The sequence below is a fragment of the Chenopodium album genome, chromosome 1 (genome assembly GCF_948465745.1).
Source record: "Chenopodium album chromosome 1, dcCheAlbu1.1, whole genome shotgun sequence".
NCBI lineage: Eukaryota > Viridiplantae > Streptophyta > Magnoliopsida > Caryophyllales > Amaranthaceae > Chenopodium > Chenopodium album.
The window spans coordinates 37807701-37820476 of record NC_137834.1 but is presented as its reverse complement, the minus strand read 5'-3'; the positions used below and the strand labels follow the sequence as shown (position 1 = coordinate 37820476).

General features: G+C 43.7%; 1 protein-coding gene across 1 annotated transcript; it reads right to left on the bottom strand.

Annotated features, from left to right (window-relative positions):
- Positions 1-1398: 1398 nt before the first annotated feature.
- Positions 1399-5817, bottom strand: LOC145631419 (uncharacterized). The gene is made up of 2 exons (XM_081683490.1): positions 3951-5817; positions 1399-3479 (listed from the first exon to the last, which is right to left on the bottom strand). Exons 1-2 carry the CDS (start codon positions 5815-5817, stop codon positions 1399-1401), a joined length of 3948 nt encoding a protein of 1315 aa, XP_081539616.1.
- Positions 5818-12776: the final 6959 nt, after the last annotated feature.

Here is a 12776-nt window from a genome sequence, read left to right as displayed (position 1 = left end):
TTCAGTGAGAAATTGGGAGGAGCTCGATTGAACTATTCTACTTATGATAAAGAGTTCTATGCCATTGTTAGAGCTTTAGATCATTGGAGTCATTATCTCCGACCTAATCACTTTGTGTTGCATTCTGATCATGAAGCATTGAAGTACATACATGGACAACAAAAGCTCAATCCTAGACATGCTACGTGGGTTGAATTTTTACAATCATTTAATTTTTCTTCAAAGTACAAAGAAGGGAAATCGAATGTTGTGGCTGATGCATTATCTAGAAGATACACTTTGATTGGAATTCTAAATAGCAAGCTACTTGGTTTTGAATTGATCAAAGAATACTACAAAGGTGATGATGATTTTGCTACATTGATTGAAGAGTGTTCTAAAGGAGTCGTGGGTTCTTATTTGCTGCAAGATGGTTTTCTTTTCAAGGGAAATCGACTTTGTCTTCCTAAGTGTTCTATTAGAGAGCTAGTTGTTAGAGAAGCTCATGGGGGAGGAATTGCTGGTCACTTTGGCATTACAAAGACCTTGAGTATGTTACAAGAACACTTCTATTGGCCTAAGATGCTCACGGATGTGCAACTAGTTATTTCTAGGTGTGCAACTTGTCAAAAAAGGAAGGCTACTTTTCATCAAGGCTTGTATACTCCTTTACCTGTTCCAGATTCACCTTGGGAAGATATTTTGATGTGTAAACAAGATGGATAACTTGCTCACAAAAGGATTAGAATTCGTGTGATGTGTTTAGGTTGATTTAGGGATGATAGTTTAGAGTAATCAAATAAGTTTAGGGGAACTCTCACCCTTAACTTGAGGATATAACAAAGAGGAACACTCACTCACTTGTTTAGGCGTAGTAGAGGCTAGGGAACTCTCACCTATTCAACAACTACAAGCTTTAGTTTTAGGAACTCTCACTAAAACTCAAACTCTTCAAATTTGGAAACTCGCAAATTTGGGGAAACAACTCCAACTCACACAAGTCGAAATTAACAAAACAAACTTAGAAGTTTATGCAATAATCTGATGTATCTCATTGATCAAATAGCACGCTATTTATAGCTTAGTACATCATCATTTGCACCTATATTTAACTAAGGGAAAACAGAAATAAAAGGCAAATTAATTGGCTCATAATCGTCCAAATTAATCCCCATTACAATCATTAACTTAATTCAAACAAATGAGCTAAAAATAAGGAGAAAAAAACGTCCAGCAATTAACCCTCAAAACTGTTCAAATGTATCATTCAAACAGCCCTTGATTCACGCCCTTGATTCGTCCATAATTCACTCCTAATTAACGCTGCTTTATTCCCTAAAATAAATCAGAAGAAAACTCCTAATAATACTCCTTAAATGAGCTTAACTACCAGCTTGAAAACCTCCTCGAAACAGCTCGTCAATTGCTTGCAAGATAATTAGTCACACTTAGCAAAGTGCAACCATTAGAGGACGTATGTGGACCATGCACACCAAAATCCATAGGAGTAATATCGAAATAAGCTTTGGACAGAATTAACTCCCTAGCATTGGATTCATGGACTTGATCATTTGCATTACTCGTACCTTGGCCTTCTAGGTCATCCTCCCCTTCTTCGAAAGGAATTGCCCTCAATTCTTCATCATCATAGTATGGTGCTAGATCTCCCACATTGAACGTGCTTGAAACCCCATACTTACCTCCCAAATCAACTTTGTAGGCATTGTCATTGATCTTTTCCACCACCTCAAATGGACCCTCGGCTCGTGGCATGAGTTTGTTCTTCCTTTGAGCTGGAAACCTTTCTTTTCTCATGTAGATCCACACTAAGTCACCAACTTCAAAGCTTTTCACGTTTTTGACTCTTTTGTTAGCTTGCTTCTTGTAGATTTCATTAGCCTTCTCGATGTTCTTTCTCACTTCCTTGTGGATTTTGATCATGAACTCGGCCTGTTCTTTGGCGCCTCCATGCACGAACTTGTCTTGTGGTAGAGCTATGAGATCAATTGGAACATAGGGATTAGAACCATAGACTACTTCAAAAGGAGAGTACTTTGTAGTAGCACTAGGAGTTCTATTGTAAGCAAACTCGGCATGAGCAAGCTTAACATCCCAATCTTTGGTGCTCTTACTAACCAAGGTCCTAAGCAAAGAACCTAGCACTCTATTCACCACCTCGGTTTGGCCATCAGTTTGTGGGTGATGTGAGGTAGAAAACAGCAACTTAGTTCCCATCAAGCGCCACAAAGACTTCCAAAAATGACTTAGGAATTTTGTGTCTCGATCAGAAACAATGGTGCGTGGAACTCCATGAAAACGCACTATCACATCAAAGTACAATCTTGCCACTTTCATAGCATCGTCAGTTTTATGGCACGGCACAAAGTGAGCCATCTTTGAGAAACGATCAACCACCACCATTATTGAGTCCTTACCTCTTTGAGTTCTAGGTAAAGCCACAATAAAATCCATGCTGATGTCTTCCCAAGGTCGCTCCGGTACTGGCAAAGGCTTGTAAAGACCTTTATGGAACACCATCTTCGCCCTTTGACAAGTAGAGCAACGAGCTACAACATGGTGGACAGTAGACAACATGTTAGGCCAATAAAAGTGAGCTTGAAGAAGCTCCATAGTCTTTTGGACTCCAAAATGACCGGCTAGACCACCGCCATGTGTCTCATGAATCAATAAACTTCGAATTGGGCACCTAGGAATGCATAATCTATTCCCCTTAAAAAGAAAATCATTTTGTAAGGAAAATAAATCATAAACTCCATTAACGCATTTCTCCAAGATAGCCTTGAAATCATCATCTTCCTTGTAGTATGTTTTGATCAATTCGAACCCAAGGACCTTAGCTTCAACGACTCCAAGTAAAGTATGCCTTCTAGATAAGGCATCCGCAACAACATTCGCCTTTCCACTTTTATATTTGGATGAAAAGTTAAATGTTTGCAAGAATTCCACCCACTTAGCATGCCTCGAATTCAACTTCTTTTGACCATGGATGAACCTCAAAGACTCATGGTCGGAGTGAAGTATGAACGGTTGTGGCCTCAAGTAATGTGACCAATGATCCAAAGCTCGCACCATTGCATAGAACTCCTTGTCATAGGTGGAATAATTTAGCTTGCCTTGGCTCAACTTCTCACTAAAGTAGGCAATAGGACGCCCTTCCTGAATCAGCACAGCACCAATTCCTTTCCCACTTGCATCACACTCAACTTCAAATGGCTTTGAGAAATCTGGAAGTGCTAGGACGGGTGTGTTGCACATCTTCTCTTTGATCACCTCAAACGCCTTTTGAGCTTGGGGAGTCCATTCAAATGAACCCTTCTTTGTGCACTCGGTGATAGGAGCCATGAGAGTGCTAAAATTGCGAATGAACCTCCTATAAAAGGAAGCTAATCCATGGAAAGAACGGACCTCCGTGAGTGTCTTGGGACTAGGCCATGACTGTATAGCCTCAATCTTGCTAGGATCGACTTTCACGCCTTCACCTGAAATAATGTAACCAAGAAAAGTGACCTCATATAGCATAAAATTACATTTTTCAAGTTTTCCATACAATTTTTGCTTTCTTAATACAGTGAAAACTTCGAACAAATGGATCAAATGTTCATCCCTATTCTTGCTATAAATAAGGATATCATCAAGATACACCACCACGAACTTGCCAAGAAAAGGTCTCAATACCTCGTTCATCAACCTCATGAAAGTGCTAGGAGCGTTGGTGAGCCCAAATGGCATTACGAGCCACTCATACAAACCGTGCTTGGTCTTGAAAGCGGTCTTCCATTCATCCCCTTCTCTCATTCGAATTTGGTGATAACCACTTCGCAAATCAATTTTGGAGAACACCTTAGAACCACTCAATTCATCAAGCATATCATCGAGCCTTGGGATCGGAAACCTGTACTTGATAGTAATGTTATTAACAGCCCTACTATCAATACACATACGCCATGTACCATCTTTTTTCGGAACCAAAAGAGCAGGAACAGCACAAGGACTCATAGACTCACGCACATACCCCATACCCATCAATTCTTCAATTTGACGTTGTAACTCCTTAGTTTCCATGGGATTACACCTATAGGCAGGTTTGTTAGGTAAAGGTGCGCCGGGAATGAGATCAATTTGATGTTCAATTCCCCTCAAAGGTGGTAATCCGTTAGGTAACTCATCGGGAAAAACATCCTCAAAGTCCTTAATCAGCTTAGCCAAATTAGGGTTTTGACTAACAAATTTTTCGTGGACTTCCTTCGAATACAACAAGTACAACTCATCCTCACCATCAATTTCTCTTTCAAATTCTTTAAGAGTAAGCAATGACACCTCTTTAGACTGTTTAGGTTTTAGTGAAAACCGTGGGGGTGGTAAAGGGTGCAATTTTTTTTGTTTACCTTGGTGAGTTATAGTGTAAGTGTTATGGTACCCATCATGTTGAGAATTACGATCAGTTTGCCAAGGCCTACCAAGCAAAATATGACAAGCATCCATAGACACAACATCACACAATTGAGTATCATGATAAGATCCAATGGAAAAACTAACCATGCATTGTTTTCTAACCCCCGTGCTTGAATTAGAGTCTAACCAACTCAACTTATAAGGATGTGGGTGATTTATAGTTGTAAGCCCAAGCCTAGTTACCAAAGTTTTGGAAACCGTATTTGCTTCACTACCACCATCAACAATTAAATCACATACCTCGCCTTTAACCTTGCACTTGGTGATGAAAATGTGTTGCCTTTGCGGTGCTAAGGGTTCCTCCACACGAGCTTGCAACGCCCTTCTCACAACCAGATTGGTTTTGGCCTCCTCTTCGGGGAAACATTGATCTTCCTCCTCGTTTTCCTCAGTAGGATTCACATCCTCAACTTCTTCAACCACGAACTCTTCCCAACTAATAGTCTGATTAGCAATAAGCTTTATCTCTTGCATAGTCAAAGCTCTTGAATTAGGACAATCCTTCTTGAAGTGACCTCTTCCTCCGCACTTGTAACAAACAATGTCACTTAGCTTGAAATCTTTCTTGTCTTTCTTAGGGGGGTCGTTGGGTTTGACAAAAGAAGAACCATCCTTTATAGGGAAGGTTGGTTTTCGTGTCACTTGAGGGGTGTAAATCGGCTTCTTCTTCTTTCTCTTCGAATCAAATTTGACCACAAGTTTACAAGCATCTACGAAGGTCAAATTGGTATAACCTTCAAGTTTCTCTTGCAACTCTTGATCCAACCCAGACAAAAAACGTCCTATCTTGAGTTCTTCATTCTCCGTGATTTCACACACAATAGCAAGTCTATCAAACTCCTTGATGTAGTCTTCAACCGGATCGCCATTTTGTTGCAAAGTGCTCCACTTCACGTATTGGCTTTGCTTATAATTGTGAGGAATAAAACGATCCCTCATTCTTTTCTTCAACTTGCTCCAAGTTGAAATGGAAGCCTTGCCCCTAAGGGTACGTCCCCTCTGTTCTCCTTGCAACCAATTGTCACCATAGCCTTTTAATTTCACCTTGGCTATTTTGTACCTCTTTTCCTCCTCTTGAATATCTTTGTACTCAAAGTACCTCTCCAGAGATTTTTCCCATTCCAAGTACTTTTCCGGATCAAGTGTCCCATCAAAGGCAGGAACGTCCACTTTGAGACTCCTATCTTCCCTCCTAGGTGGAGGATCATCACCTTGATCTCTTCTATCTTGCTCGTTCATGAGTCTTGCCATCAAGGCAGCAAGATTCCCTTGTAGATTGGCATTGGTTTCGGCCAACCTCTCTTGACTAGCAATGGATCGATTGAGAGCATCCAAAGCCAACCTCAATTCTTGATTTTCTCCCATGGTATGTAGGTATTCGACCCTTTTGGAAGAATTTGAGAAAACTCTCCCCCTACCTGACGCGCCAAATGATGTGTAAACAAGATGGATAACTTGCTCACAAAAGGATTAGAATTCGTGTGATGTGTTTAGGTTGATTTAGGGATGATAGTTTAGAGTAATCAAATAAGTTTAGGGGAACTCTCACCCTTAACTTGAGGATATAACAAAGAGGAACACTCACTCACTTGTTTAGGCGTAGTAGAGGCTAGGGAACTCTCACCTATTCAACAACTACAAGCTTTAGTTTTAGGAACTCTCACTAAAACTCAAACTCTTCAAATTTGGAAACTCGCAAATTTGGGGAAACAACTCCAACTCACACAAGTCGAAATTAACAAAACAAACTTAGAAGTTTATGCAATAATCTGATGTATCTCATTGATCAAATAGCACGCTATTTATAGCTTAGTACATCATCATTTGCACCTATATTTAACTAAGGGAAAACAGAAATAAAAGGCAAATTAATTGGCTCATAATCGTCCAAATTAATCCCCATTACAATCATTAACTTAATTCAAACAAATGAGCTAAAAATAAGGAGAAAAAAACGTCCAGCAATTAACCCTCAAAACTGTTCAAATGTATCATTCAAACAGCCCTTGATTCACGCCCTTGATTCGTCCATAATTCACTCCTAATTAACGCTGCTTTATTCCCTAAAATAAATCAGAAGAAAACTCCTAATAATACTCCTTAAATGAGCTTAACTACCAGCTTGAAAACCTCCTCGAAACAGCTCGTCAATTGCTTGCAAGATAATTAGTCACACTTAGCAAAGTGCAACCATTAGAGGACGTATGTGGACCATGCACACCAAAATCCATAGGAGTAATATCGAAATAAGCTTTGGACAGAATTAACTCCCTAGCATTGGATTCATGGACTTGATCATTTGCATTACTCGTACCTTGGCCTTCTAGGTCATATTTCTATGGATTTTATTGTGGGATTGCCGAGAACACAACGGGGGAAAGACTCTATTATGGTTGTTGTGGATAGGTTCTCTAAGATGGCTCATTTTGTTCCTTGTCACAAAGTGGATGATGCTATAAAAGTGGCGGAATTATACTTTAAAGAGATTGTTAGATTGCATGGAATTCCGAAAACTATTGTGAATGATCGAGATACAAAGTTCATGAGTTTCTTTTGGAAGTCTCTATGGAAGCTTGTGGGAACTAAATTGCTCTTTAGTACATCGTACCATCCACAAACTGATGGACAAACCGAGGTTACTAATCGTACTCTTGGTGCGCTTTTGCGTGGGTTAGTGAGTAAGACACAAAAGGATTGGGACATCAAGTTAGCTCATGCGGAGTTTGCTTATAATAGATCACCTACATATGCTACCAAACATAGTCCTTTTGAGGTAGTCTATGGAGTCAATCCGAAACTTCCAATTGATCTTGTTCCATTGCCTAAGGGTGAGTTAATTCACAAAGATGCCGAGTCTAAGTTGAAGAGTATGCTGAAATTACATGCTCAAGTTCGAACAAGAATAGAGAAAGTAAATTGTTTCGGGGGTTTTTGTCCCTCGGGAGAGTTACAACACTGAAACTGGATCCAACTGAAGATGCCTGTACCTGCAAAGCAAACGGACCGCCGGATGGTCGGTGGTCCGCCTCCGAAGACTAAGTCAGTAAATATTCGGAGATAAAATGTGCGGAAGTAAAGTTATCTGCTTGGATTCCAAGCTCAGGTAAAGTGCTGTGTGTTCCTTGAAAACGACAGCTCTGTGGTAAGTGACGTATTGTCTCGTATTGTGTGTCAAAAATTCTCTCTTTTTTCGTGTCTCGTCATAAATGACGTAATGTCCCTATTTATAGGGAAGAGTGTGCCCTCCTAGGATCTCGTGACCTAGGAGTTAGGTCACGCCGTTTTGCGGCGCCTCGGGATTTGGGCCTTAGAAGGCCGCCATCCCAGGGCCAATACCTGAGTGACACGTGTCACTGTGCCCAAAAGGATTCTGAAGCACCTTTTGGGTGACACGTGTCGCCGACTGAATGGTCCCTGCTGGACCTTCAGTCCACGTAGGACGGAGAAGAGTCCTCCCTCCACGTGTCATCATTCCGTAGGTCCAAATGGCACCTATATGGAGGACACGTGGCACTTTCTGATTGGGCCACTTGGCCGGGTATAAAATACCCAAATCATTTGCCCCTCACAGGGGACACGTGCATTGCACGCGACTCCTGTGACAGGTGTCAGTATCTGAGTGGTCAGATTCAAAAATTACTTGAGGGAAAAATTAGGGTTTTTACCCCCCTATAAATAGTAAGGTTTGACCCCCTCTTGGATTCACACCTTGGCGAATCTCTGGAGAATCTTGGACTTTTTTACTTAAAGAATCTCAAAATTCCCTAAGCGTTTTTCAAGCATCCGACACTCGGCTACCAGTTCGACTGTTCTTTAGTCAACCAGGCGTCTTTCTCCCTTCTTCTAAAGGTAACGCCTGTATTTTCTTTTTACTCTTCATTTTTTCTTTGTTTTCGAAAAAATGGTTCCCCAATTGCATGCGGCACGGCGTAGGATAGTGATCAGCCGGTCACCGGGGACGGCTGAGTCTAGAACTAGCAGTGCCGAATGCTTGGCCAAAGACCCTGCTTTGCGAACTTCTCCGAATCCGACCGTTTCCGTGTCTGTGCAGGACACTATGGCCAGAATCAAAAGAACAGCAAGACAGTGTAGCTCCGATGGAGTTTTCTACCATTCGGATGGGTCGACTGTTTTTTCAGACGGCTCAATAAGAGTGCCTCGAAGTGAGCTGTCGGAACACCCTGACAGCCCTTCCTATCTTCCTCCTACCCCCACTTATTACCATTCGCCCACATCTAGTGGAACTCCCAGTGATGGAATCCTAGGGGAGGCGGATGAAGAATATCAACCCGGGCCTTCTGGACAGGCGCCGGAAGAGAGTCTAGGGGAGGACCCCGCTGGCACCAGTCGGCGGTCCCCTAGCTCTAATGAGAGCTCTGATGACGAGTCGGCCTCGTCATCTTCTTCAGAGAATGCCTCCGTAAAATCAGAGGAGGCTAGATCAAACATAGATTCTGCCAGAGAGTCCCTGGCAGTGGATAGAGGGGAAAGCTGGGCCGAGCCGAGTGCTTCCAGGCGCTTGGAGAGAGCCCCCTACTATCAGCATGTTCCGCCAGGCAGGCGGAGTGCCATGGCATCCGGCCTTGCCAATTTTAGGCGCAAGGTCGTCCTAGGCTATGGCTACACTTTGTCGGTCCCTAACGAGGGCGACACCATAACCTGGCCGAGCCTGGCCAGCTATCAAGACAAAGCATTCGGCTGCTATGAAGCGGCCTTCCAGGCTGGCCTCCGCTTCCCTCTCCATCCGGCCGTGGAGAGGATCTTGGACGGATACCAACTAGGTATCTGGCAACTTGTACCCAACTCCTGGATCAATATTCTGGGGTATGTTGCCGCCTGTGAGATGCTGCAGGTGGAGGCGATCTTTGAAGCGTTCGCCCATATGCACTATCTGAGCAGGGCGCCTGCTAGGGGCGGTGAAGGCTGGTACACCTTGACCACTTGCAAGGGGTACATGATGGCTGTTGGCAAAGAGAACAAGTGGAAAGACTGGAGGACTAAGTTTTACATAGTCAAGTCTGCCGATAGCCGCCTGAACCAAAAGTATAACAGGTGGAATAAGGATCCACCTCTCCTTGCAGGCAGGAGCGCATTGCCGCCTATTCCCAGGCGGGCAAAGGAGGAGATCATGGACGCGGGGTTGTTTACCGTGTCCGTGTGGACGAATGATGAGGGGGACAAGGAGGTCACCCCTCAATGCTATCTCCCTTTGTACAAGTGGTTTGAAGAAGGGACATTCTTAGCCGCCTGTGGGCTAAGTTCTGAGATGCCGAGAGGTAGTCGGCCGTCTGTTTTATATGCCATTTACCTTTGCTTTTCAGTACTTGTTTAATGATGCTAATCACTTGTTCATTTTTGCAGACAAAGCAATGGAAAAGCTCTCGGCCACAAGGAAGCCGGCTGTATCTGCTGCTCGATACAGGTCGAATGTCCTAAACAGGGCAGAAGTAACCACTCACACCAAAGTGGACGAGCAGAAAACTGGCGGCACCTCCAAGGTAGAAAATTGTTATTCATTTCTGACCAATATTAAATTTGCCCGAATGATTTCTAACGAGCGTTTAACTGGTGTTGATGTAGGGTGCGCCTTCCAAATCTCCTTCAAAACCATCCGACCCTAAAATCCAAAAGACTAGGGCGGGTGATGTGAGCGCATCCGGCAAGGGCGGCCGGAAGCACATTGCTCATAGGCCCAAGAAGGGCCCAGACGCCTCTTCTCTCGAAGCTGAAAAGGAGATCAGCAAACCGGATGCCCAGAGGGCATCGAAGGGTGGCTTTAAGCAACCCACCACTGCTGTCGGCTTAGCAGGAGAGAAGAGGAGCCTAGGGAGAGAGGAGGAACAGAAGGACGACGGTAAAATCCATTCGCCTTTATTGTTCTTTCATTTAGAGGTGCTTGAGTTATTTTTTCTAACTTTCTCTCCTTCTCAGTTCCTGTGCAGAGGCCGACTGTTGTCCAGATGGCCAAGTCCATGCTGAGGGCGGTTGATCCTGACGACAAGGCGTCTGTCAGAGGAGTCGGCACCCTTGACTTGGATGGCATCTTGGGGAACCTCTGCGAGGTTTGAGTTTTAGCTCAAGCAATTTTTTTATTAATCATTATTGCTTTTTCCGCCTGGTTTTAATCATTCGGCTCTTTTGCAGGCCATGCTGCGCGTCCATGGGCTTAGGCAACCCCTCAAGGAGAAATCCAAAGAGGTAACAGTCGCTAAAGCTCGGGCCGAGTCTGCCTTGGATCGAGCTCAATTTGATATTGCTCAGAATGAGTATCTGACGCTTGATATGATGTATTCGCAGGCGGAAGCCAATATGCAGGTGAAGAAGGACCTGGATTCGGCCCGCCTGCGCATCACTTCCCTTAAGAAAGAGATTACAACTCTTAAGGAGAAGCTCGAGCCTCTTCAAGATGCCAAAGAAGAGGCCGAGAGAGCCAAGCAGAAGGTGGGCCGCCTGGAGCAGCGCCTCAGCAACCAGGAGCATCAGCTGAAGTCCAAGTTTGAGTCCGTGGCTGATCAAGAGAGAGAGGATCTTGTTAAGCAAATGATGAGCGATTATGAAGCCATCATGCGGGACACTTGGGCGGCTGTACAGCCGGATTCGGACTATCAGATTTGGAAATCCAAATTTGACGAAGCCAGCAAAGCGTTCGACGCTCGCCTTATTGAAGAGGCTGAGAATGCTGAGGCCGAGGAAAGTTCTGGGTCCGACTCTTCTGGGGAGTCGTCCTCTGGTGGCGAGGAGGAGGATCAGGCGGAGGAGCCAGAGAAAAAGGAGGAAGAGCAGCCGAAGGACGACAAGCCGGCTGCCACTGAAGAGGCTCTCCCCTGATCACTTAAGCTTTTATGTTTTTCTGCGGCCAAATGGCCATGTACTTTTCTTTTTCGGCCTGTGTGCCGAGTATTTGTATCTTTACCGACCGAGGGGTCGGGTAATTTGACAATCTTTCTGGCTTTGCCAGATAACACTCTTAACCAATCGTCTGGTGACGATTGGCCTTTTTTAGTTTAAATCCTTCGGCTATTTGGCTGAAGTTATCCATATTGTTGTCCTTTGCATTTTGAATTTTTCATTGCATGTTTTTGGCTAAGTATTATAACCTGTATACCATGCGAATGTTCTTGCCCCTGGACGGATGTCGGGTGGTTTCGGTTTATTGGATTGATTGACTTAGAAATTTTTGATACTTAGAAGAGTATGCATGGTTTCTAAGTCAATCAATCACTATGGTGATTGCCCCAAACCACGCGGCAGACGTCCATCCAGAATTGGCAAACATAAGTGTTCATTCGGCCATTGGCTCGAACTAACTCAAATTTTCAACTTAGCTAATTTGCCAAGGGTAAACCTCCGCTTGTTCTGCCCCATAAGCAAAAACAAGCGCCTCCGGCCATAGGCCTCTTTGAGATAAAATGCTAAGTTTGTAACTTAACCAATTTTCTTTAAAAATAATTGTCCGCCTGTCTTGCCCCATAGGCAAGGATCAGACGTCATCCGGCCAATAGCCTCAATAATTGCTAAGTAGTTAACTTAACTTGTACAAAATATTCCGCCTGTTTTGCCCCTGAGCAATAACAGGCGCATCCGGCTTTATGCCTCAATTAGCCTCTACTCATGAAACAGTGACGACTGCGTTAAATAGAAAATTCAGGTCTTTTAGATTTCACTTTCGATTAAAACAAACGACTGCGAATGCTGCCTTAGCATTCGGTAGGGCCGCTTGATATGTTCGTAGAGCAATGTGCCACCCAAATGGGAGATGCTTCTCCTCGACGAATTCGCCCAAATGGACGTCGCCGGTTATCTGACTCATGTTGGAGCAGACGGTCATGCTCATGTTGGAGCAGACTGTGACCATTTGGTCTCTTTTTGTTTATTAACATCCGGCCATAGGCCTCATCATGTTTTTATCTGGCCTTAGGCCTTTTAAATGATCAAGTAAATATTCATCAAGTGTTGGTGTAAACTTGACGAATTTCGTAGGGACGACTGTTCTAAAACAATCGGCTCCTTCAGAGGGATTGGGGCGTCTGCTGTTGGGACAGACGTTTTCCAGATATATTGGCCGTCTGTATTTGGTACAGGCGGCACTTAAAAAACCTAAATAAAAAGATAAGTTGAGAAATGAAGGCATATTCTCATCAACTATACGTGAGATTTATAAAATTGAGGTCTTTACATTCGTACTTAGAAGTAGTACTTTTTCAAGTTGACTACATTCCAAGTTCTGGGCAGCTGCCTGCCGTCTGGTTCTTCCAGGCGGTAGGTGCCGTCTCTTATCTCCTCATAAATTCGGTAGGGGCCTTCCCAATTTGGGGTTAGCTTTC